Below are 26,493 nucleotides of genomic sequence, written 5' to 3'. Positions count from 1 at the left end.
TATATCCCATCGTGTTTTGTGTCTCAGTCATGTGTTATCACACATGGAAGTTACAGAAAGAAAGGATGTAAAAAAAAGAAAAACCTGATTGTGGAATGAGAAGAATACAGAAAGATATTTATTGTTTGGTTAAATTATTGACATAGACCTTCATTTATTTATTGGTCATGTATGATATATTTAGCATTATGTACAAATAATTTGACGTTGATATGAGGTTGTGTCATTGTGTGGCCCCAAATAAACTCATAGAATAAAGTATGCACACTCCAGCCTCAATATGGCAAATATTTATTTGGGCTACTATTTGTGCTATTGTAGTTGCTCAAATAAATAAACCTGTCAAAAAATAAATCCAAGTCTACATGGCCATCCTTTAGATATATATTTCGTCCTCTGTATCCCATACAGTATGACTGACTGACAGCATTATGATTCTTTTGAACAGTGGCTACTGGGCCGGCTATAATTTGGCAACAGTTTTGACAAAAGATGTCTTGAATTCAGTGTCAATTTCAAATGACACATTGTGGTCTGTGGGCCACATGCCTGAGAGAGGTCTGTTTTAGCTCGAGACCCAAAAGGGAAATTTGACGTCTCCCGAGACACAAGTAGTGAAAATAGACGATCAACAAGATATGGAGCTTTGCAGATAGCCGCGACCCAAAAAACTCCTCCCGACCCAGTGTTTGGGAATCCTCCTTTTGTGAACTATTTATTGATTTTAAAAAGTCTGTGCATGTTTACAATAATACTTTGTATAAGATGTCACGGTTTGACATCATAGAGATTACTGCTGTGCTAACCTACTCAGGAACCACTACTCTTATTTAATTGGTGTCCATTGGCTGCTTTTCATTAAACCCTGAAACATGGACCTTCTTTAAATGATTTAAAATGTCTTTAAAGAAAGCCATTTTAAATCAGGACAAAGTAAATTTACATACTGTAATTAAGGGGTCATACAGCCATACTGTATATAGTACAAGATACAATTGTTAGTTATTGTATAATTCTTGGGAAGATTACCCGTCTACTGTATATTTCCACAATATGCTGCCTTTACACGGCCTTGTTATCGTAATGATTGTCAGAAAGCATTGTAGGGACCTTACATAATTTGTCATAACACACCAAATATACTGCATAATATACTCCATATTAATAATGCAATAATGATGGAAATAGCACTGAGACAGTTGTGTTAGTATTGCAGGCACACAAGGCTCTTACATAAAATAAAATAAAGTTCTTCATTAAGACACTGTAGAAATCAAGGTACAGTAACTCAAAATATAAAAAAAGAAATCTATAAATATAAGTGATTATTTGTTCCTATTTCAGATCAAGAGATTAATACCTTTCAAAAGCTCCCGGCTGTCAGTCGCCATCAAGTATTTCTGCAGTGATGCAAATAGCCTGCATCCTGCATCCTTAAACTCACTAAATTGAGAAAGGACACGATCATATCACCCTCCGGGGGTCCAGGGATGCAATACTGTACTCAGTACTGTACTCTAACGTCGTTGAAGTAAGACTCATAAAATGACCCTGGGGTCCCGGGACCCATTACATTGAAAACCTACTGTATTTACATCACTGTTTCTGTCAAGGATGCATCTTTTAATTGAGAGAGGACACAATCACAAATAAAGTTTCACAAGAGTACAGCGGGGGGCAAAGGGGGGACACGCCAAAACCTACGCTGTGTTACACAACTGTCTCAATACTCTTATCCAGAGATTGCAATGGCAACCAAAATGTATTCAAGTACTCTCTGGTCCAGTGGTTCTCAACCTTTTTCATCAACGTAGCCTACATTATTTATTCGGCGTTTGAGCCACGGACCACCACTCTTGAGTACCGTTTCTTGAAGGACCAGCGCCTTATATATTGGTGGTTCATATACATATTATCAACAGAATTCAGTAATACCGGCTAGTGCGGAACTCTTCTTTAAAGATGGGAGCGCCGTAATTTTTGTGCTTTTTCTGTTGTGTATGTGTCTATGGAGTTAACAGGTGTGGTTATATTATTCAAATATGTCTTCCCTGTGTATTTTTGGTTGGACTGAAAGCCTTCGAGTCAAAAGGCCCAATCCATAAAACACCATTTTAGTGTCATCATAACCCTAACCCCTCCTCTAACCCTCCCCCCATTATCATATAGGCGAGGCTTAAGTTCAGGTGGGTGGTGCTAAGGTGAAAACCAGGTATACTTAATGAACTGGAGGGTGTGGCCACATAAAAACATCACTTTCTGTACACTTTTGTGAAAACAATCTTCCTCCTAGTATAATCATTGTACCTGATGATCATGTTTTAAACAATCACGGCACTCCATCTTTAAAAATCTATTAGGGTGGATACCAACTTTCCATCATTTTCCTGGGTACCACATGGAACCCCCTCAAGTACCACGGGTGGTGCCTAGACCACTGGTTGAGAACCACTGCTCTAGTCCATGTGCGTTTGTGGTGTGTCACCATAGTTGGACCAACACTAAGAAGATATATGTTGGCCTGGAGTTACTTGGCTAGCTAGCTAGCATGGCTGCCATGGAGAAATCCCATGGCCAAGTGCTTTTTATCATTCAACTGTGCTATTATTTATGTCTCCATCACCATGGTAACAGACTCTGTAGCCTTTCAGGCCTGCGTGTGACAACATTGTCTTGATTATGATGAGCGTGACGAGCACAACAGCTGGCCTATGTGCTTTTCAACTTATAATGCATGTATTTGCAGGCATGTGTGTCTTACTTAAAATGTGTCCATTTCTATGTACTGTAGTAAGACACTTACAAAACTAGTTTGCAAAAACGTAAGGGAAATTGAAGAACCTATTTTATGGACATAGCTTGAAACATTTCACTATTTGTACGTTTCAAATATATGTACTGTACTCTTATCTGATCTACTTAGTTGACTGGAGTCTCCCAGGGCTCTCTACTAGGTCATCTCCTTGTTTCTTTCTACACCTAATCTTACCGTCTACTAGTCTACACCAACTCTCTGCAGAAAATTGCAGAGATGTGCAAGCTTGCAGAATGATCTCACACATTGTGGGCTTGTAGATCTATTATTTTCACCGAATGTTATCTCCAGAATGTCGATGCTATAGGGTTTCAAGTTAATGCCTCTGCCTTTTACTCACTGCGTTGGAGAAGTACATGTTTAATATGAAACGCAACCATAGAGTTATGTAACGCAACAAGTTGGAGGACATAGCACACAGAGGACAGGAAGGACCCGTTTTCATTTGTTGTGATCATCACAACAAATTAAAGGTCTGATAGCCATTTGCCCCTCTTGTCATGTACTGAATAATTGCCTTTGGTGTGTCCATACCTTTAAGTCTACTTATTTCACCATTTCTCTGGAACGTTTGTTGATCTGGCTCAAGACTGTCTGCATCAATATAATCAAACCTGGCAGGAAGCGCTATTTGCAGTCCATTCAAAATGTTTTCCTGTCTCCCACAATGGAGCCGGCAGAGTGAATGCCGTGGAACAAAAGGAGACGTCTATTCAATGAGCACTTCTTCTGGCCATACATCCTAACTAAACTGATGCTCTTTGGTCATCTAAGGCAGAGGTTTCCAACCACCGGTCCGTGGACCACCGGTACGCGAGAAGGGAATCCCGATTCCTGGTTGTCCGCTTGAATGAAAATACCAAAGATTCGTCAGGGATCTGACTGTGATTTATAAACTGCTTCAAGTCCGTGTTACTTCCATGTTGCGTAGCATAACAGTGACGTCACTTTGGAATCCTTTGGTATCTGTTCAGAGCTTAGAGTATATATTAATAGAAACGGCACCGGATTTCTACTCCCATCCACTTGCATTAAGTTGCTCAAAAGCGCATGAGGCGATTTCACTCCTCCTAACGGGTAGGAACAGAGTGCATTCTGGGATTGATTGCCCCAATAACATGAACGAGCTGGCCATTGACTATCATTGCGCCGTTTGCGCGCGTTCACGTATGATACATTCGTTCACGTGTCTGGGCCCAATAACATGAACGTGCGCAATGATAGTCAACGGACCAGCGCTGGGCTTGAGCTGCAATGACAAATTATAGGCCACTGTGTCCATTTCGCCTCAGGGTTTCCTCCGGGTGCCGTCTCTATTAATATATACTCTAAGGTTCAGAGCAGCAGCAGCTTAACAACAACAAACTGCAGAATATTTTGTCACGCTCGTGCTAATGAAACAAAACACTACACGGTGCGGGATTATTATTTCATGTCAAAACATATTGTATCAGAAGATGATGTAACCCAGGTAACCCATGTTTAACTAAAGTTTTCCACATGTCCAAAGTAATTTCTGAATTAAAAAGACATAGGCCTATGGTTTTTTGAATCATACTTTCCTTGTTAATATAACGCCATTTAGGTCAACGATATAACATGTTGTGAATGATATATTATAGCAGCGCAGCGGGTAGGCTACGTAGGCCAGTCAACGGTCTTCCCCGTGGGTTAGGTTTTGGTGCAGCGTCCCCGCCCATGCCGGTCCGCGGACATTTAATTAACTGTCAGCTGGTCCGTGATAATAGAAAGGTTGGGAACCCCTGATCTAAGGTAAACTTGAATTTCAAATGAAGGATAACGAGGTGTGTGACATGCAGATAAAGCAGCCATTTGATTCCAAGAAAGTGCTATTGTTGTCCACAACCTTGGTATCCTTCTTTATAGACATTGAAATTTTATCCAACTTTTCATACACCGGGGGACTGCCGAGCTATATTCAATATTCGGGTCATAAATTTTTCCGTTAGAATATCTGAGGACAGCCAGTTCTCCACAAAGCAACACAACAGTGATTCATTTTACATCTGGATGCCACCAGACGATCGGTCTGGCGGTCTTTGTTTGTCCAGTGAACAAAGTGCTCTCAGTCCCATGTTGTCACAAAGGCGTTTGGATTGAGTTTAGTGGCTGTTGGTCCCTCTTGACTCTGCTGTGGAAATGGAATAGCTTAACAATAGCAGTGGCAATAGGCTTGTATTGCAAAAAAAGGAGACCATGCGTGAAAATCAAGCCTTTACATTAAACCTGGAGGGAATTGGGAGTGAATAGGGAAGGTTGACAGCTCTGTCGTCGTAGCAGCTAAGACTAGTTAGTGGTCGTGTGTGTGTGTGTGTGTGTGTGTCTGTGTGTGTCAACTAAAATTATCTCAATTATACGTTTTATGCATTTGCTGGGATTAGCTACACAGTTTATACAAAGGACCATTCGTGGCACGCACTGTTTGTGGTGCACAAGTATTTATGGTGTGTGTGTGTGTGTGTGTGTCAGACAGTGGTCTCTATCTTCTCTATAATCTCCACTAGAGACCTAGACGGAGCCAACAGGGAGAACTCCTCGTTCCCCCACAGAGAACCCCGACTTGACTCCACGTCACTGTTCGTCTCCTCTTCCTCATCTCCTTCCTCGTCCTCCTCGCCGTCGTCCTCGTCGTCCTCGTCGTATGACTCCGTATAAGTCCCGCCCACCGCGTTTATCCCAGAATCCTCCGAGCTGGAAGGGGAGGCGCAGGGCTGTGACTTCTGTCCAGTCGGACGCGACTCCGACACCGCCTTAACTATCTTACCGTAGTCCTCCCGAGGGCTGCGATCATCGGACGGCCGGAGCTGTGGGCGCCGTGGCTGGCACTGCCGTTTCTTCGGGGTCGACGCTGCAGGGGGAGGAAATCTGGGGCTCGGCGGCGAGGAGTCGCGCGACGTCGCCGCCGCTGGAGCCTGTTGCGCCGCCTTGGGGGGCGGAGTCAGGGGCAGCCTCTGGACGTAGCACATCTTGCCGTTGATCCTCTTGACCACATAGTCGTCCACGAAGAGCTCGGCGATGACGCAGAACCTGGTCTGGCTGGCCGGGGGCGGGGCCACCAGGGCCGGAGCGCTCCGCAGGAAGCGCTCGGCCAGCGACACGGAGAGGCTGGAGGAGGAGGAGGAGTGGTGCTCGGGCGCGTCGGAGGGAACCGGCGTGCTGGGAAGCTGGCACACGTTGGTCATTGGCTGGTACACGTATTTACCTGCCAGGGAGATAATGACAATCAGAGGCATACCTTCAGAAGGGACTGTTCTGTGTGTGTGTGTGTGTGTGTGTGTGTGTGTGTGTGTGTGTGTGTGTGTGTGTGTGTGTGTGTGTGTGTGTGTGTGTGTGTGTGTGTGTGTGTGTGGCTCTACGGAAAACAAATCATATACTGTACTTGTTCGCACTAAAGAGAGATGACAGAGCAGTCTGTCCTGACATGATTATACAAGTTGAAAGACGGAGAGATTGAGAGAGAGAGAGAGAGAGAGAGGAGAAGAAGCAGTGGATGGGTAGAGGGATGGAATAATACAACTGAGAGGTTGGATGTATGTTCAGTGTAGGCTTTCAATTACTTTTTCTCTCTCTCACACACACACAAACACACACACACACACACACACTCACACACACACACACACACCATATTAAGCTATCCTCATTTATCACACACAAACACACAGTGTTTACTGCACATCACGGGGGGCCCGGGGGGGGAGTTAATTCAGCGTCACGGTCATTTGAACCACTTCTCCATTTATACATCGGCTATTAAAAATAGCCGATGTACAAGCTATTAAAAAATAGCCGATGTACAAGCTATTAAAAAAATGCCGATGTACAAGCTATTAAAAATTGCCGATGTACAAGCTATTAAAAAATTGCCGATGTACAGTACAAGCTATTAAAAAATAGCCGATGTACAAGCTATTAAAAAATTGCCGATGTACAAGCTATTAAAAAATAGCCGATGTACAAGCTCGTGCCACGCTGTGAGCTTGTACATCAGCTTTTTTTTCCTTCAAAAAAATCTATATAGAAAATGTTTGGACGATTTTGAATAATTCTCTAAATGTTTTAACATAAATCTTCTCTTCCGTGTGTCCCTGGCACAACACGTTTTCAGATGAAATACAGATCAATCCTTTCTTCATATCAATGTGGTTGTCCTTGACTGCAAATGGTTTGAGAACCACTGCAGTTATACTGCATATATTGACAAGGATATACTGTACACACAGGGCCACACAGTAAATGCTGTCACTGCTGCTGCTCCAGTCCTGCTGTGATATATATATATATATTGCAGCCTCCTTGTTTGTACAACAAACAACTCTCTTACAATAGGAAGTATTTTCGAGCAGCTTCTGCTGCTACAAGGTGCTAAAGTAGTTTTGTATCACTGCCGTCAAGGTTCCTAACTTCCTAGGCGAGGCTGAGGCAATAAATAACAGATGGTGACAGACAAGTCAGTCAGTCAGATAATCGTCACTAGCGCCATTGCGTCATGACGGACTCCCTATACTGCATGGAATTGGAAGCCCAAGAATATAGCGTTGGCAAACTTTCAAACTAACGTAGTAAATGGGAAATGTGCAATTTCTTACTGAAAATCTGAATCTGTTTTCTTTGGGCTGTACATGGACTTTGAATGTCTAGGAGTTGGTCAGTTCCACTGATACATATTGTGAAAATGGCAGATCTAGCCAAGCAAGCTTGCAGATATTTTCGCAGTTGTCTCTTTCTCATATTATTTGGTAATTTGGACAATGTTTGACCAGTTTTTATATATTGTTGATTATGTTTAATGCAGTAATGGTCTTATTTCATTTCTTTGTTGAGGTTTTAAAAAGGTCTCAAACGTCCCTATTGTCACTTTACTGTCATCTTCGGAACCCCCAAAGTCATGTTGGGTCCCACATGTTGAGAACCACTCCCAGAGCAGTGGTTCTCAAGTTTCATTTGGTTGTAACAGCTGCACATGCTAACCTCTGATAAATATGTTACTTTGTACTGGCAGTTCAAGCTCGTTATTTCCATCTTCCCGTACACTCGTGAAGCAGGGAAACGTCTGTGCGATCCTTTGATGGTCCCTACAGAATAATTAATTAACAACACAAACACATCCTGTCATTCTGGACCCAGAAGAAAGAAAGGATGAGGGAAACGGGTCATTGGAATTGAGATTAATGTGAGAAGGATGTGAACGGGAGGGACGGAAAGGAAAGGGCGAGGGGAAGGAACGAGGGAGGGAGGGAGGGAGGGAGGGAGGGAGGGAGGGGGAGAGAGAAAAAGAAGAAGAGGAGGAATATAGGTGAGAAAGGGGAGAGGGGGATGTGTGAGGAAGAGGGAGGGAAAGAGAAGATGAGGAATAGGTGAGAAACGAAAGAGGGAGGGGGATGGGAAGAGAGAAAACGAGGAATAGGTGAGAAACGAAAGGGGGAGGGGAATGGGAAGAGAGAGAAGACGAGGAATAGGTGAGAAACAAAAGGGGGAGGGGGATGGGAAGAGAGAGAAGATGAGGAATAGGTAAAGGAGAGGGAAGAGGGAGGGGGATGGGAAGGGAAGGGAAGGGAGAGAAGATGAGGAATAGGTGAGAAAGGAGGTGTTGAGGAAGGAGAGGGGGGAATGGTAATGAGGACCGAAGGAGAGGGGGATAATGAGCAGCGGAGAGAGAGAAAGCCTGATACTGTAGATAAAAAACATAATTGATAAGTGGAGCTGTATGCGATGTAGACAAGCGAGAAAGAGAAAATCACACGTGAGAAGTGAGTGGTGCAACTCCGTGTGTGTGGGGGGGGGGAGTTCCAGACCCCCAGGAACGCACCCAGGGCGGGCCGGTTCCGGTGAGAAATGACAGTTACCGTGTGGCGGCCCCTCTAATGTACCCTCTACTGTACAGTACTGTACTGGCAAACCCGAAAGCATCATATATACCAGGGGTCCCCAAACTACGGCCCGCGCTCTTGTATTGCTATTGGAGACACTGGGGAGGCACTGGGGGGACACTGGGGAGGCACTCAGGGGGACACTGGAGAGGCACTGAGGGAACACTGGGGAGGCACTCAGGGAGGCACTGGGGAGACACTGGGGAGGCACTCAGGGGGACACTGGGGAGACACTGGGAGACACTGGGGAGGCACTGGGGAGACACTGGGGAGGCACTCAGGGGGACACTGGGAGGCACTGGGGAGACACTGGGAGACACTGGGGAGACCTTGGGGAGGCACTCAGGGGGACACTGGGAGGCACTGGGGAGGCACTGGGGAGACACTCAGGGGGGCACTGGGGAGACACTGGGGAGGCACTCAGGGGGACACTGGAGAGGCACTGAGGGAACACTGGGGAGGCACTGGGGATACACTGGGGAGGCACTCAGGGAGGCACTGGGGAGGCACTGGGGAGGCACTCAGGGGGACACTGGGAGACACTGGGGAGGCACTGAGGAGACACTGGGGAGGCACTCAGGGGGACACTGGGAGGCACTGGGGAGGCACTGGGGAGACACTCAGGGGGACACTGGGGAGGCACTGGGGAGACACTCAGGGGGACACTGGGGAGGCACTGGGGAGGCACTCAGGGGGACACTGGGAGGCACTGAGGAGACATTGGGGAGGCACTGGGGAGACACTGGGGAGACACTCAGGGGGACACTGGGGAGGCACTCAGGGGGACACTGGGAGGCACTGGGGGGGGGACTGGGAGGCACTGGGGAGACACTGGGGAGGCACTGGACATTTCATATCACACACACACCATGATTCACTAGGCCCCTAAAAGAAAAACTGCTTGGCATGGCGCGATTTATTTCAAGCATGGCGCAGCGCCATGCCAACAACATTGTGCAGGAAACCCTGGCACTGCTGCATGCACAGTACATGCACTATGCAGCCCTGTAGTGCTGCATGTACAGTACGTGCACGGGTTATTAATATTTGGTTATGTGTGGCTTTCTGGGGAAAAAAAATGTTTACGTTTAGGCACCCCTGCGATCGTCACACTTTTTCTGTTACAAACTGACCCCGGCCCCCATCAGAGAAGGGAAAGGTTATGTGGCCCTCACAGGAAAACGTTCGGGGACCCCTGATATATACAGTTAATACGTGCGTGTGTGCGTCAGGTTGCGCACAGGTGGTGAAAAACAACCATGCTGTTTTCGTGCTCATACCCAGACACCCACCCAGCCAGCCAGCTATCCACACACATACGGGAGTGGTTGCACCACTCAAAAACAGAGAAGCATTAACAAATGTATGTGCGCGGCTGACTGATATTAGGGAGTGAAATATTGGCCAATATTGATACATCATATAGTCTCTCTCTAAGCCTCTTAACCCATTAAGACATTAGGCTGATTCTACAAATGCCTTCTAAATCAGTAGTATTCACACTTTCAAGATGTTTGAAAAATGTTTAAAAATAAGCAGATGTACAAGCTCGCAAGCGCGGCACCAAGCCATGTATGCATGCAATCTATAAAATGACACGGATGCTTTCCCTGTTTTAATGGGGTAACTAAGAACCTTTTAGCATCCTGTTCTATTCTAGACATAACATGCACGGATGTTTGGCAATCCAATTTCTGTTCATGAAGTATAGGCTGTCGTTAACTCACACGTTAAGTCTCTGTCAAAACACCTGTTTTGGGGGATGTTGAACTTAATGCGTTTTAATTGCATCCCACGGGGTTTGCGGTTCTGCGCTGTGTGGAGGAGTCGGATACAGACAGTAGTGTTTTTCAGGGGTGACAGACTGGCAGCCCTCGAAGGGGTCCTATCTGGCCCGAGGTTGGATTTGGGGTAAATTAAAAAGAGAGAAGGGGGGGGGGGGGGGGGGGAAATAATTCAGTTCAGTTATTATATCTGTGCACAGCACACGCTCTCACTCTCCTTGCCTATACGGTGCCTCAGCTCAGCTGCTGGGCCTCCTAACAATGGAGGCATCAGGCAGCCAACCACACGCAGTGTGGCGCCTCCCACCAGGGACCCACTTACATCATCTATCATCTCACCCGGGCTATGCACCGAAGACCACGAGCCAGAGAGAATCAGATCCAACATTCAAGACTTTGGGCCGATTCATACTCCTATTTTACCGCTGTTTCGGCGCTGTAGTGCCGAAATGATTTGGTTTTGGTTCCTCTGCAATAACAAAGTAGTGCGGTATAAACTATTCAAACCGGGAAAGCATTTGTATAATTTTAGACTATATGAGTGTGTCACCATTTTTCAAGATTTTTCAAAAAATCTTAATGTGTGCAAATCTTTGAATATACCGGTATGTTTAAACTGAACATTTTAAACTCACATATTTGCTTCTGGTGGTCCCTGGAACCAAATACATGTTTATGGGGGTCTGCAGCCAATTCATATCATTTTGGGGGGTCCTTAACAGCTCCAAAATGTAAATGAAAAATGATTTTTTTTCAGGAAATGAATGAAAACAAAGCAATACTGTCTCATCAAAGTTGGTGTTGTGACTTTATATATTGTCAATTACTTGCATGAGAGGGGGAGAGGTGCTGGTGTGAGGTGCTTTAGCAGACAGTTTGAGTTATGAGGTTTTGTCCAAAGCGCTATTTAATACTTTGGTTTAATAATTTTTTAAACAACACACAGAAGTGTGTAAAACCTAAAAAATTGAGTTAGGTGGTTTCCTTCTGACAGTAACAAAAACTTATGAAAGTCTTTCAGAAAACTGTTAGAATTTAGAAAACATTTTAAGGGGTGGGCGATATGTTGACAAATATTGTTGAGACGATACAATGTCTCCATGATATGCCTTTGCAGAGATATCGTATATATAGTGATACAGTGAATGCAGTGATTTGCAGGGCTATAGAACTGCAAATCTTATTGTAAACTGTGAACTTTGGCGAACGGAACCGTTGTTCTACAGAAGTATCGTTACACGGTATCTCTATAGTTATGTGCATGTCCGATATCTGATATTCCATCCTAATTGGCTAACATTTGCTTTCAAAGTTTTCTGGATTGGCCCGTTTTGAACAAAAAGCCTCAAATCATGAACGCAGTGTGCAATTTAGTTTTTCACGCACTTTCCTAGTGGGCTGAGGAATATATCACACCCTTTTTTGCAAAACACATTTTTTTTAACAAAATGCCTCAAATCATCCAATTGCCATCAAAGGTGTAAGAAGAAATGGCACCCTTTTCATATTGGCCTATTTTAGCGCCACCAGGAGGCCACAATAACATGACCAGGCCTGGTGGAGACCTGTGCCCCAAGGGGAACTTTTTCTAGTTAATAATGTATTGGGTAACAGGCCGTATTAGTTTCAATCGTTTAAACCCTGATTGCCAGAACTTGTCATTGAAAAACCTGTTTTCCTGTGGGGGACATAAATGAACAAGGGACCCAGAAGCTTATTAATCAACTAAAAGACAAAGTAAAGTAATGCATTGCCTTCTCTGCTGCAGCTGACGAGAGCAGCAAATGTGATCAAAACAGATCATTTCATTACATCAAATTAAATGGAATCAACGCTGGGTTCATGAGCACCAGTATGACTGATTACCAGTAGGGGCGCTGTTGTGCCAGAAACACAGAGAGAGAGAGATAGTATTAGTGCTGCACTGTTGTCTGCTAATGAGAGAGAGAGAGAGAGAGAGAGAGAGACATAGAGGAGAGGAGGGGGGAGAGGGGAGTTGCACCACTCAGTTCACACAGGTGTGATTTTTCCACTCGCACTGCGCATGTACTGATTGGTGGCACAACGTAGGTGTGAGCGGCCCGAACCTAACGTTACTTAATTGTGTACTGCGTCTGCCACTTGCAGGGGAATGTACAATGAACAATTGCTGGATTGGCCCGTTTTTAACAAAAAGCCTCTACAGCCTCTACTGCACAACGGTTTTTGAGTGGTGCAACCACTCTTACAACCAGGAATGTCCGTGTGTATCAGTCAAGAGCACGTGTGAAATTGGAACACGGGGTAATGCTGCGTGCATGCATCTATTAATACCAGTAGGGGGTGCCAGAAACAGAGAGAGGGGTAGTGCTGAGAGAGAGAGAGAGAGAGGGAGAGAGAGAGAGAGAGAGAGAGAGAGAGGGGAATTGCACCACTCGGTTCACACAGGTGTGATTTTCTTTTAGGTGCCTGTGTATTTAGAAAATCACTATATACTGTATTTTTATTAAGTACTTTAAGTGCTTTAAAGGCTGCTTGCTTTGAGTAATTACTACGTGGTGACTACAGTTGTCACTATGCAGTACTTTTCTTAGATCTCTTCCCCTGTAACACCTCTCCCTTTCTCTCACACTCTTTCTGTCACCTCGTCCCCACAACACGTAAACTAATGTGCATGCACGCCAATCATTTTAATTGCCACTTAGCATAACTGCATCGCTAGCTATAGGTGAGGCTTTGCTTGGCGATCACGGACACGTTTAGGATGCTAATCATTATTAACCTCAATGGGCTGTTTACACAGTCTAAACATACCCTTTGACATTCCATGTCACATAACGTGTTCGGCAATGCGTACCTTTTGCATAATACAGGTTCATGGTTCAAGACCAAGTGCAGAGGTATGCAGAGACATGCTTTTCTGGTCAGCTGAGGACGTGAGCGGCGTTCAGAATGAGCTAGAACCATGTGAAGGTGGAGAAGATGTACAGTGGTGTAAAGCAGTGGTTCTCAGGGTCAGGACCCCCGGGGGGATTTCCATTATAACACCTTAAATGTTATAATCTATAGAAATCTATAGAGTACCGAAAGGCTGACGTCACTCGCTCATCCCCTGTGTCACAGAACGTTTTTCCTTTCTCTATGGAAAATAACATTGGGTCATCTTAGAATCGTCTCGCATAAGAATCCGGGTCCAAAAATAAACAAAATGATCAGGAAGGTGGCTCTGTATGGATTACGATAGTCAGTCACTCGTATTTGATACAGTCCCGTTTCTTGTATTCATTTCAAGCCGTTCAAAGTGAGACGACTTACATCACAAGCTTGGCCACATAGTCCCGAGATCCACATTGGAATCTCACCGTTACTGTATGTGGAATTGTGGTTCCTGAGTCCTCACATCCATATAATTGGATTTTCTTTACTGGAGCCAAATATACAGTACAGTACACACAGTATACAGATACGCCCTGTACTGTGTTATGGCCCATTTAGACACGGAGCTGAGTTTTGTGATTTTTCTACTGAGCACATTCAAAGCACATGCTGTGTGTGTGTGCTCTGGACCTGACCTGACCACCGCCTGAGGTCCTCAGGCTGGGCACTTCATCTGGATAGCTTGCAGCCCTCTGCTCAAGACTAAAGATAATGGCAGTGTATCGTCTCTGTCGGGTGGAAACCTCATATGTCCAAAAATTTTACTGTTCAGGATTCAAATTAAGAAATGGCAGAAGTAGCAGATCGTTATGCTCGAGTGACGCTAGTATCAAGTGGGGCATTCAATAAACTATGGAGATAGGAGGTTTCTGCCCAACAGCAATGATATGCTTTCACCATCAAGAGGACTCCCAGACTGTGGAGAGTACACACACACACACACACACACACACACACACACACACACACACACACACACACACACACACTGCTTCTTTCACTTGTTAGTAAAAGGGAGCTGCTTGTGGTTGCCATGGTGCTAAAAGCATAAGTTCAGCACCAAACTGTTTTTTTTCTATTGAATATTGTTCAAGCACGCCGCTCGGGTGGTATAGCCTGGAAACCAGACGAATCTGCCACAGGGAAAAAGAAATCCCTTGGGAGATTGGTCTGGCACTTGAATTTACATTTCGTAACCGCCCCTTGGAAATAAATCTTCCATGCCGAAGTTCCAGACTAAAATATCTACACGGAGATACCCTGGCCATGGCAGGATACTCGAGTGGCGCAGTGCTAAAGTGCCCGCCCACCGGCACAGAGGTCAAATCCACTGTGGTGCATACGGTTTTACAGGAACACATTGGGCCTGTGTTTGGGGTAGCCTATAGGGAAGCTGGGTGTGGAGAGTGATAATTGGCACCGCATGTGATCCTACAGGCTGGGGCGGTGCCTGTCAGCAGGGAGTGTTGGGCGGGAGGAGTAGGACGAGGGTTCTATACATCCTACCTGGCGGGGGCTCCTTACTGGTAGGTGAGTCCGTAGAATACATCGGAGGTGATGACACCAAAAGTAGTAAATAATAATAATAATAATAATAATATATTTTTGGCATATCAATATAGGTGTGAAAGAATTACTCCTTCAAACTCCTATTGTAGATGTATATCCAGGCTATTACAAATACATTTTGACATCTTTCATTCTGTGTTAAGGTGCAGTAGTACGTCATCAATCTGAGAACCCATCATCAAAAAAGAAAGGAAAAAGAGCGCCCTCTTTTCCTTTGAATTTGACAGAGTCAACAGTCTGTAAGCTAAGAAATCAGAGCATGCTAACGTGCCACTGCGGGCTGAACTGTCACAGTGAGGGACTTTGCTGCTGAGGTAGCCTCTGTACCCATGCTTTTATTTTCGTCCGCTAATTGATTTTTTTTAATGTCATATGAAAGCACGGAATCATAGCTTCAAATTGACATATTGGTTGTTCAGTTTGGCCCACCAGTTTTGGAGATGGCTTCTAGAGTAATGTCTTGCAGAAAACAGCGAGTTGAGAAAACAGGCTTGAAAGGTTCACTTGTTTACACCTAGCTACATGTTTAAGCATTTATTTCATATTTACACGTCGATTTCAGCTCCGACACTTATTTCAGACATGCTCTAGTTACTAGATAGTCCCCTACACCTACAGTACAATGAGGGGAGAGAGTTGGCTGAGAACACGGCAGGTTGGCAGATAAACTCTGGCGTCTCGTCAGGTGTGTATTCTACCAACCCATCTACAGCAGTCATGTTTGGTGGTCAAGTTTCGTGTGTTTCACATGTTGAGTCACTTCAGCAGTAGCCTGGCTAGAGGGCATGAGAGAGCATGGAGCAAGCGCTGGGGAAATATGTGACCAGATTTGACTGAGAGCTTGCCATCATGCAAAATCCAACTTTTCACCAGAGGAGAAAAACTTTTTTTTTCTTTTTTCAAAAATGAATTAACTCCTTTGTGGCCAAGGCTACGTCAAGCCCATAGATTGCCATGTTAATTGACGTAGTAAATCAACAAATCCCTCCAAGCCAATGACGTTATCTGCGTAGTAGACGTACTGCCCTGTCAGTACGTCTTTTTATAACAAAATATTGCAATTGTTTGACATTTTTTAAATTATTTTTATGTAATCTACCAAAAACCGGCCGAAACCCGCGCGATCGTGCACTATCGTGCACGCGCGCCGTCTCTATGTGATCCGCGGCAAAAAATGTGATATTTTGGGATGTTCCTGGCCGTTTTTAAGCTTAATCTGACTAAATTATGACAAAGCTAATGTTAGTTTAGCAATCCGGACGGCCAAGCTATAAGCTAGGGGTCAAATTAGCTTCCTTTGTTTACCTCGTTTGACAGGAAGTGATTTAGCCAGATTTAACACTTTTGTCAAAATCAGAATAATAGAACGTTCCTGCCATCAGGTGGAACTTCTGGGTATTACTTTGAAATCGAAAGTAAAACTTGATGTATTGTATTTAGATCGCTGATCCCTCTTATTGCATTAAAATGACGAATTAAGAAATGGGGCATTGGCCAGCATTGGCCAGATTTGGCGACTTTTTGAATGGCAATCGAAAAATGTGAGATATGACCACAATGTCACGAAATGTCTCATTTTATAGCTCCAAGTCACTACTTTACAATGAAAAAATAATTATGATTATAGCTTGTTCCATCGTTTACTTATAAGCTTTTTAGTAGACCTTGGTTTCAGTGATAAGTCAAACCAAGGTGTACTAAAGTGCTTATAAGTAAACGAAGGAACATGCTAGGAACATATTTTGTTTTTCGGTGTAAACTAGAGATGTGCAGCTTTAAAATGAGATATTTCGTGACATTGTGGTCATATCGCACATTATTCTATTGTCATTCAAAAAGTCAGCCAAAGCTGGCCTAAGGCACAATAAGATGTTATTAAGGTTGGCAACTTGGCCATTAGTGGGTTAATAGCACAGGTACTTTTACTCCCAGTATACATAATTAGAAGAGGGACCACCGCTCATCTGCTGAAAAAAAACTTTAGGGAGGTGCTGGAGCCACAAAAGGAATATGAGGGGAAATAAAGGGAAACTCCGCACACTCAGTATACATGAAACCAGATATCGTGTGGCATCGTCCGCAAAAAGTGACACATTGTGCCAGAGGTGAAAATCTCTATCATTTTGATATGATGTCTACAGTATATAATATCAGAGGAAAATTGAAAGGAAGTTTAATCAATGAATACACTTAATATGCAGTGTTCCTCTTTCATGTTCTTCCCTCCTTCATACATTACCTCAACCCTCCTATCTCTCTCTCTCTCTCTCAGCATGTTGAATTAAACATCAAGACTAAAGTTTCTGCCATGTAGCATTCATCAGCTCTCCCATCCTCCAAAGGTCTCACCCCCCTTTCTCTCTCTCCCCTCTTTTCATCACACCAAATGCCCCCTGGGTACTTTCTTTCCCCCATTAAAAATCTGTTAAGACTGTAACACTATGACAGTGAAAAGTACAAATGTATCTAAAGAGTAAGAAAATAAAAGCCTATACAGTATATGGCTTAGGAATTGCCTAATGACTACATATCCCATTACACCTGCTCCATCAAATAACCAATAAATCAAAAATATTTTGTGACATTGGTTTTTTCAGTGAGTGTTATTTGGTTTGAGTGATCGATTGATTGAATACTTTATTAACAAGCTTTAAAACAGTACAGCCACAAAAGCTAATACTAAAAGGATAACACAAACAGCCCTGATGGAGACTATAGTTCCTATTGTGGTACATTGTGCTCAATCATCATCTACGGAATCTCAGGAATGTTATGACAGAGTGCTACAGTGGGAACAGTGAATTACGTGATTCCCTACTGTATTCGTCCAGAGATACTTCTGGAATTAATTAAAGTTTCTCCAAACATGGACTGTATCTGCAATAACTAAATATTGTACAGCATTTAAAGCCACCTACCTGACATAATTGCCAGACTATTTTTGAGTGGTGCAACCACTCCTAGAACCAGCAATGTCCGTCCGTCATTATGTATGTTTAGGGTACCAACAGGGGCGCTGTTGCACCACTCACTTCAGACAAGGTCTGATCTTTTTTATTGTATTTTTGGAAAATAAATTTACATTACATGATTTTTTTTTAAGTATGGGATTTTGAATGGGAGAAAATCTTCATGACCCCCAGGGGGCGTAGGTTTAACGTCATGTCTAGTCTAGAGTATATATGAATAGAGACGGCACCCGGAGGAAACCCTGAGGCAAAATGGACATAGTGGCCGAATTTGGTATTGCAGCGCTGGGCCAAACTCATGAACGCGCTTGTCCGTTGACTAGCATTGTGCACGTTCATGATGACACGTGAATGCTGTTTCATACGTGAGCGCCGCTGTTTCATACGTGAATGCGTGCAATGATAGTCAACGGCCAGCGCGTTCATGAGTTTGGGGCAAATCCATCCCAGAATGCACTCTGTTCCTCAGTGAAATCGCCTCATGCGCTTTTGAGCAACTTAATGCAAGTGGATGGGAGGAGATATCCGGTGCCGTCTCTATTCATATATACTCTAAGGTCACATCCCCCCAACACACACGTCACATACAAACACCCTTTAGGTACTGTAACACACACATGCACACGCACACATGCATAAACATGCTGTACGACACACACGCTCATGCGCGCGCACACACACACACACACAAACACACACACACTCTCTTACACAGTGGTAGCAGACCCCGGGGGGATGGCACTGACAAGCAGACTGTTAACTCTACTAGCAAGTAGGACAGTGACACTTCTCCTCTCTCTCTCTCTCTCTCTCTGTCCGTCTTCCCCTGCCTTCATTTATTGTCTACAATCCTTCTCTTCTTCCGTCCATTCCCTCCTTCCATTCCCATGTGAGCTCCTTTTCCCCCATCCCCCACTTCCTTTCATTGCTTCCTTGGTTTTCCTCTTCCTTACAGCCCCCACACTCCCTCCCTCTCTCCCCCATTATTTTCTCTTCCTCTCCTCCCTTCCTCTTACCCCCCCCCCCCCCAGTCCCTAAAGGCCTAGCCTCTATTTACAGCAACATCATCATTTACTTCTGTTATTAACCCTTACCAGACTTGACTCACTCTATAAGCACTCTGTTATTCAGCCAGCTGTCTAACAACAAATCTAATTACCCAGGCTTGTTGATGAAGAGCACACACAGCACTTTAAACCAGGTTAAGTGACAAAGAAAACAGTCTTATTTAAATCACAGATTTATTCACACGCGGTCACGCCAGGAAGCTGGCCTCTCTATCTGCAGTCCCCAGACGATGACCACGAAACACCACAACGACATTCGGTGTAAAGTAACTAAGTACATGTACTCAAGTACCATTTTGATGTATTTTTACTGTACTGGAGACAGTATTTTTTTTTTTTTTTTAAAGATATTTTTTTGCGGCTTACGCCTTTTATTGATTTTTGAAGGGACAGACAGTAGGCTGACAGGAAACGGGAGAGAGATGGGGGGATGACATGCAGTAAAGGCCGTGTCGGGTCCGGGAGTCGAACCCGCGGCACACTGCGACTGGATTACCAGTCCGGTGCCCAGACCGTTACGCTACGGCCTGGGCCGGAGACAGTATTTCTAAGACAAACATTAAACATATGTATAGGAGGGGCTAGCGCCCCTCAAATAAATAAATAATTATATAAAACAAAACATCACCTGTGTCATCTAAAATGACACGGATGCTTTAGTGGTTTTAAGTGGTAACTTAAAACTACTTCGGACATTCAGCTTGAAATGGCAGTTGTGGTTGCAAGTTTCATGTATATTTTCCCCACCCAGATCATCCCAGGCGGTCCGTGTTTTCAAACCAGTAATCTTCCAGCCGTGAGTCTGCTTCTCGTCTATACGCTCCAGACTACTGCTGCCTGCGAATGATGCAAAGTGCAATGATGTCATGTTCTCTCAGGGCCTCATGTTGACTTGTCTTACTGCTACGTTATCTCTCGGCAACACTCTCGTGTCACGTTAAACTAACATCACTCTAGGTGTGCTACAGTTAATTGAACTAATCCATTTAATTAAAAAAAACGATGCGATAAAATTATAAAAAAGGTGGTTAATCTGAATAATCAATTTAGTCGATAATAAGAAATACATTTTAATTGTTTCGTGTTGAAAAAAGCAAACCAAACACGATTAGATTTATGTACAGTTTAATGTACAGAGTTTGGCTTGAGGCGCGGTGTAAGTGAACCCCTTTTCTTCTCAAGAATGTTTTTGTTGCTTTTGTGCCTTTATTGATAGTTACAGTGAAGACGGACAGGAAAGAGGGAGAGAGAGAAGGGGAGAGACATGCAGCAAAGGTCGTCATGAACGGGACTTGAACACGCGACACGCTGTCAGGCCAGAGCCCCAGGAACCCCTTTTAACCATATATCCTGTTTATACGATCTGTCATAACCAAATGATTAAAAGTTTTGATTTAAGTTTATTTGACAAAAAGTCATCGATGAAAAGATTTGAATCAGGATTACGTGAATCCCATTAAAAGTCCTATCATGGTGTTTCCACCTTGCTGTGTGTATGCGGGAGCCCTGTCAAATACAACTTGTGAAGACGTGTTAAACGCTGGAAAAAACGGAATGGGGCTCGTCTACAGAATGAATAGAATCAGAACAAACTACCCACCTGATGCAACCTGGCTCGTTAAATCTCTCTAGAAGGCTCTGACAGAACAAGCTCTCTCTCTCTGTCTCCTTTTCTCTGATGCAAACGCACACTATGACACACACGCACGCACGCACACACACACACACACACACACACACACACACACAAACACACACACATTTTACTGCCCTCTTCAAAGACATGAACAACAAAGACACAGCTCCTCCAAGACTAGTACTGAGAGATGCACCATCGATATCACTCCCGCCAACGCACACACGCGTTCACACACACACACACACACACACACACACACACACACACACACGCATGTGTGCCATGCCAGTGCTAAACAACACACGTATTTTATTTATTTATATATATGTATTTACTTTATGACGAGGCCAAGTTGGATAAAAATGGAGGGGACATAATCATCCCCCAAACATTTTGTGCTTATGGATTTAAATTATAGCCTACAATTAGGGTGGATGTATTTTGTCTCCCTGCTCTTCTATTGAGACATTTAGATCGTATCAAAGGTCATGTCTCACCTAGACACATCTGAATTGAATTTTGACCTGAAGGTCAAGATTAAATTAATCCCCTGAGCAAGCATGCAGGCTCTATTAGCTCAATGGTACAAATGTCAGCACTGTTACAGTATATTGCAGTGCAGTGCGAGTCATGTTATTAAATCATGTTTTTCATCAGATGGACTTGCTTTTCTTCTTGATTGGTCATTAAAAATGCAAACCTTGCCAGTTTTTGTTTTCTCCAAAGAATTAAAAGTTAGTTAATTTGTTGTCACTGACTTGATCAATTTGCCTTAGCTACATTGCATCCAATGTCAGTAAATATTGCATGTGTACATACACGTATACACTGCGATGCCGATTCTGAAACGATTGTGTGGCCCTGTACAAAATGACCTAATAGCAGAAAAGAGACAGAACAGAGAACCAGTCTGAAAAGCAATGGTAACATTAAGTCAAAAACATTAATAAAGTCACTTTCCACTGTTTCTAACTCAAGCTCAAGCTGGACAACGTTTGGGGCTCCCGCTGGCCAAGTGGTCCAGGCGCATATAGGCTTTGGCCTGACAGCGTGTCACGTGTTCGAGTCCCGTTCATGACGACCTTTGCTGCATGTCTCTCCCCTTCTCTCTCTCTCTCCCTCTTAACTGTCCATCTTCACTTGATACTGTATCAATAACGGCAGAAAAGCCAAAAACTAATCTTTAAAAAATAAAAGCTGGACAACGTTTATAGTAATTAATTGCATGTTTATAGTAATTAATAATTACTGGAGATAAGAATGTCAACTAATGCTTATGTGGGTTGTATTGTTTAGGAGTGTGTCAGCTGCTACAATGTGAACGCGTTCCAGAGACAGAGGTCAGACAGCAATCAAAGGAGTCATTGTCATTAACAGCACCAGCTGTGATCTGCCATGACTAATGACTTCTGTCCATATCAATTTTAGATTTATTTTGCCGTTTTAGTCAACAATCTTATCTAGACCAAATTATATACCATCTATTCTACTTGATTTTGAACATCTAAAACAATTTTTATTCTAACTCAATTCTATTCTAATTTCTAACTAAATTAACACGAACACAGATAAACACAGATAAACGCAAAGAACCATAGCTAAGGAAACCTTTCCGGTTTTGTTCTGTGGGAGATCTGACGTGAATTAATAATTTATTTTGTACCGATTTGTCTTCAGGCATTAAAAGCATCATTTCGATTGCGTATAGGTCAAAGTTTAAACGCAGCTGAAAAACAGATGAGGAATAATCATTTCTATCTCTATTGGAGCCTTATAGAGCTTCCGTTCACTTGTATTTAAATATAGCATCTTGCCCCATCTAGACAGTAGCTACCCTTTATCTGAAAGTAGGCTATCTGCTCCCTGCACTCACATTTACCCTAATTGATGCATTATGCATTTCCTTCCCACATGACTCACACCTCCTCCTCCTTGTACAACTTCCCTATGAGCTACAAATATGAGGTACATTAGTCCATTATAGCAGGGGTTCCCAAACACTGGGTCGGGACCCGAGGTTGGGTCGCGGACCAATTTTTATGGGTCCCTTTATTTTTTTATTTCCAACTTCAATTCGTTTTTAATTACTATTTCAAAACACTTTAAAAAATGTCATGAATTAAAAACAAAATTCAGTAATTTCATGGAGAAATCAACGAGAAATCTAAGAAATTCCATAAATGTTGTGAGCTTGTAGATCTGCTATTTTCACTAGTTTGGTTTCACTAGTTCTCTTTTGGGTCACGGGCTAAAAGGTTTTGGAACCACTGCATTATAGGACACACACACACACTGACAGACCAGGCATCTGTGTAGCACACTGCACTTTACAGACACGCTTCCCATACTGCATTATTAACACCTGCAATGGTCTGAAATGACACATCTGTGCACGCCAAAGCGTCTAGATGTTATTCAGTAGTACTAGTCGGAAGGCAGTGAGTGCACTGAGAAGGCATGCATGTTTCTGAAGTAGTCTACCACCTTAGTGAAGGCATGTCATCTGGAGGGGCGTATACGTACTTACTATACAGTTTGTCGAGGTACAGTTTAGAGACGCCCGCCTTTTTCTAATCACCAGTTTGTTTTAATGAGACAACTTGGTTTCATGAGACTAGAATAAATCACAGTGAGCTAAAGTTAACATAGCTGAATGGTTAACATAGCTGAATGGAATTGGCTAGAGAAGCTGTCTGGTAAACAAAAGGTCGCCGGTTCCCCCTTGGCCCCCGGCCTACTGTATGAGGTTCACCCCTTGGCCCTGCATGGCCTACTGTATGAGGTTCACCCCTTGGCCCTGCATGGCCTACTGTATGAGGTTCACCCCTTGGCCCTGCATGGCCTACTGTATGAGGTTCACCCCTTGGCCCCTGGCCTACTGTATGAGGTTCACCCCTTGGCCCCCGGCCTACTGTATGAGGTTCACCCCTTGGCCCTGCATGGCCTACTGTATGAGGTTCACCCCTTGGCCCCTGGCCTACTGTATGAGGTTCACCCCTTGGCCCCCGGCCTACTGTATGAGGTTCACCCCTTGGCCCTGCATGGCCTACTGTATGAGGTTCACCCCTTGGCCCTGCATGGCCTACTGTATGAGGTTCACCCCTTGGCCCTGCATGGCCTACTGTATGAGGTTCACCCCTTGGCCCCTGGCCTACTGTATGAGGTTCACCCCTTGGCCCCTGGCCTACTGTATGAGGTTCACCCCTGGGGCCCTTGGCCCCTGGCCTACTGTATGAGTCCAAGGGCTGTATTTTGCGTGTCTTAAGTACCCATTTGGCTATTCTGAGTGGCCAAAGAGCATTGATCACGCCTCCAGGTCTTTAGTTTACTCAAGTTAGGGAATAAGACCTGGTACTTAAGACACGCAAAATACAGCCCCAAGTGTCCCTGACAAAGACGCTTAACCCAAACGGCTCCCTAGGTGCTGCATGTATTAATAGCCCAACAATGCTCCTGATAGTTAGGATGTGTTAAATGCAGAGGACAGAAACACAGCCTAAGCCTAATCAGCAAATCTACCGTGACAAAAAAACATAGCAGGATATGTATGTACCACAGCATGTTTTATTGAGTGCGCCTATAATGTCTCTGAGACAACAAGAGGTCTTTGCTTTTGTTTTTTCCTTTTCTTTTTTGTGTTGTCTTTTTTTGTTTTGTTGTCCTTGTCATCAATACAAATTAAGTGGAAAGAAAAGAAACAACAGAGGCCGCAGACTCATGAAGTTGGTATTTTGTCTCGTTCAGCTGAGATATATATATATATAAAACAAATTTTGTTTACATTTTTGCCACTAAATGCCCTGATCAGCAGTTTCAGCATGTACAGTATCGGTACACTGTAACTGTCACTCTCAGAGAGAGAGAGACGGGGGACTCCATTCTGTTCCGTTAGGGAGGGAAGAATAGAATTCAGTTTGACTTAATAGCCAGTCGTGTTCTATGTTATTCTACTGTAGGCCTGCCTGTAGTATAGCTACACAGTAAACTCTTCTGTGTTTTGAGAACTAATAGAAATGGAAGCTTATGGAACGGTTGGAACCAAATTGACCCTTCATTTAACGGAGAGTGCAGTGTAATCTACAAACGGAAACAGGACCCAATCCTATTGTGGTTCCATTTTGTTCAACAGCTGTAGGCTACGACACTGAGGATATTACTGTGAGTATAGCCAGTATGCCACTGTTTCTCAAAGCAGGGACTCTCTACAGGGTTCCTTCTAGGTCTGTGTAACTCTGAGAGTGTAGGCTACAACTGAAACCAAATGGACCCTCACGACTGGAGTCCATTTGGTTTCATTACATTTGTATACCGTCAGAGTTGAAATTAAAAGGGTTGAGAACCACTGGCCGGTTCTCAAAGTGGGATCCAGGGACCCCCGCGGGTCATTGAGGGACTTCCAGGGGGTCCCCTGCAAATGATAGTTACAAACCAAATGGACCCTTTTGGGTCTGTAACTCAGAGTTTCCAAATAGAACCAAATGGACCGTGACGGGTCCATTTGAATATTCTATGAGTTAAATTAACATTGATTTTACAATGTAAATTGGGGTCCCAGAGATAGGAATGCCATTGAATGGGGGGTCCGTAGCTAATCCATGTCAAACTGGGGGTCCTTGAAATTAAAATAGTTGAAAATCACTGCTAGAGCAGTATAAATCTTCTCTTATATCATTGGGGGGTCCGTCCCTGGCATATCTTTTCAAACGGGGGTCCACTAAATTGGGGGTCCTTGAGAGAGAGACTTGACATGAACTTCAACTTACAGTGACACCAGCCCAGGTGGCAGCACCAGTGCAGTTTGAAACACTTCCCGTGGCTGTGGGTGGCGCAGGCGGACTGTCCGCCGTCGCACGGCAGAAAGTCCGGCCGCCCGGCGCAGCTCTTCGCCGAGGCTTGAGCCTCGTCCAACTTGACGCTCTTCGATCCCAGCACTCCTCCAGAGGTTGCCATCGTTCCTCCTTCCTGTCCTGTGCCCACACTGTCCCACTTCGGTACCAGCAGAGCACCTCGCCACCTCCGTTCTACCTGGAAGCCGAGTAGTAGTAGTAGTAGTCACTAGTCTCCCGCATCATCGGAGAGAACGGTGCGAATAACGGCGCATCTCGCAACAAAAAATGTGTATAGGAAAAATAACGGTGTCGCGTTCACGCACGGACCATCATCATCGTCATCATCGGGGAACAAACAATCCAAACGGAGGGACTCTCTGTCTCTCTCCAAATAGCCTGGCCGTCGAAAAGAGTTGTTGAGCGCTCATTCACGGCCGCCCCAGAGCTGTCCTCGTGTCCAGTTGTAGAGAACCACCGTGCACAACACGTTCAACTTGGCCATTCGACACTGTTGTACTGTGTTGTTGTAGGCTACGCCTGAGTCCTGACTGGTGGTTAATAAAAGCAACGGATCGCAGCATTCGATCCCCTCGCTCTATCCCTAGACTCCCGTCCCTCTCTCTTATGGGAGGTTCCTATCAGCCGAACAACACCCCCCACCACCACCACAACACCACCTCACCTCTCTCTCTCTCTCTCTCTCTCTCTCTCTCTCTCTCTACAATTTTCACTTGAGTATATGTTTCTAGTTCACATCTGGGCAGACTAGAGTAGGCTAATATGGTTGTAGGAAGATTCATAATTATTTGAGCTCAGCCTGGCTGCACACATCACATCAAAGGGGGGGGGGGGGGGGGGGGGGGGCGATGACGTGGAAACACTTTTCATTCACTTGCCCTTTCCCTTTGGATGCAGTTTGTGAAATCTAATTTGTTGCAGTGTGCGCACACCTGGAAAAGAGTCCTCAAGCTTTTCCCTTGGCAGTGTTCAGATCTATCTGTCTCCTCATTTAAG

At 44.3% G+C, this 26,493-nt stretch overlaps 1 protein-coding gene across 2 annotated transcripts; it reads right to left on the bottom strand.

The window, feature by feature from the left end:
* Window positions 1–100: 100 nt before the first annotated feature.
* On the bottom strand, window positions 101–26,077 carry LOC310866089 (UPF0524 protein C3orf70 homolog A-like). Of its 2 annotated transcripts, XR_014569878.1 has the most exons (3): window positions 25,414–26,077; window positions 627–6,038; window positions 101–560 (listed from the first exon to the last, which is right to left on the bottom strand). XR_014569878.1 is itself a non-coding variant. In XM_083775406.1 (2 exons), the coding sequence occupies exons 1-2, from the start codon at window positions 25,598–25,600 to the stop codon at window positions 5,302–5,304; spliced, it is 924 nt and encodes a 307-aa protein (XP_083631532.1). In that variant the 5' UTR covers window positions 25,601–26,077; the 3' UTR covers window positions 101–5,301. The 2 variants fall into 2 exon arrangements, 1 of the variants encoding a protein (XP_083631532.1); XM_083775406.1 differs by having other exon boundaries at window positions 101–6,038.
* Between the last annotated feature and the right edge of the window lie 416 nt (window positions 26,078–26,493).

This window comes from Protomyctophum parallelum (assembly GCF_964188405.1).
Source record: "Protomyctophum parallelum genome assembly, chromosome: 10".
Lineage (NCBI taxonomy): Eukaryota > Metazoa > Chordata > Actinopteri > Myctophiformes > Myctophidae > Protomyctophum > Protomyctophum parallelum.
The sequence above is the reverse complement of the archived record's forward strand: the minus strand, read 5'-3'. Positions and strand labels throughout refer to the sequence as shown.

Bases quoted from the DNA above. Each gene is read 5' to 3' on its own strand.
- LOC310866089 (XM_083775406.1), bottom strand. From the start codon at position 25,600: ATGGCAACCTCTGGAGGAGTGCTGGGATCGAAGAGCGTCAAGTTGGAC. The intron at 6,039-25,413 runs GTAAGTTGAAGT...TCTCCCTGGCAG, and splicing joins CCACCTGGGCTGGTGTCACT to GTAAATACGTGTACCAGCCA.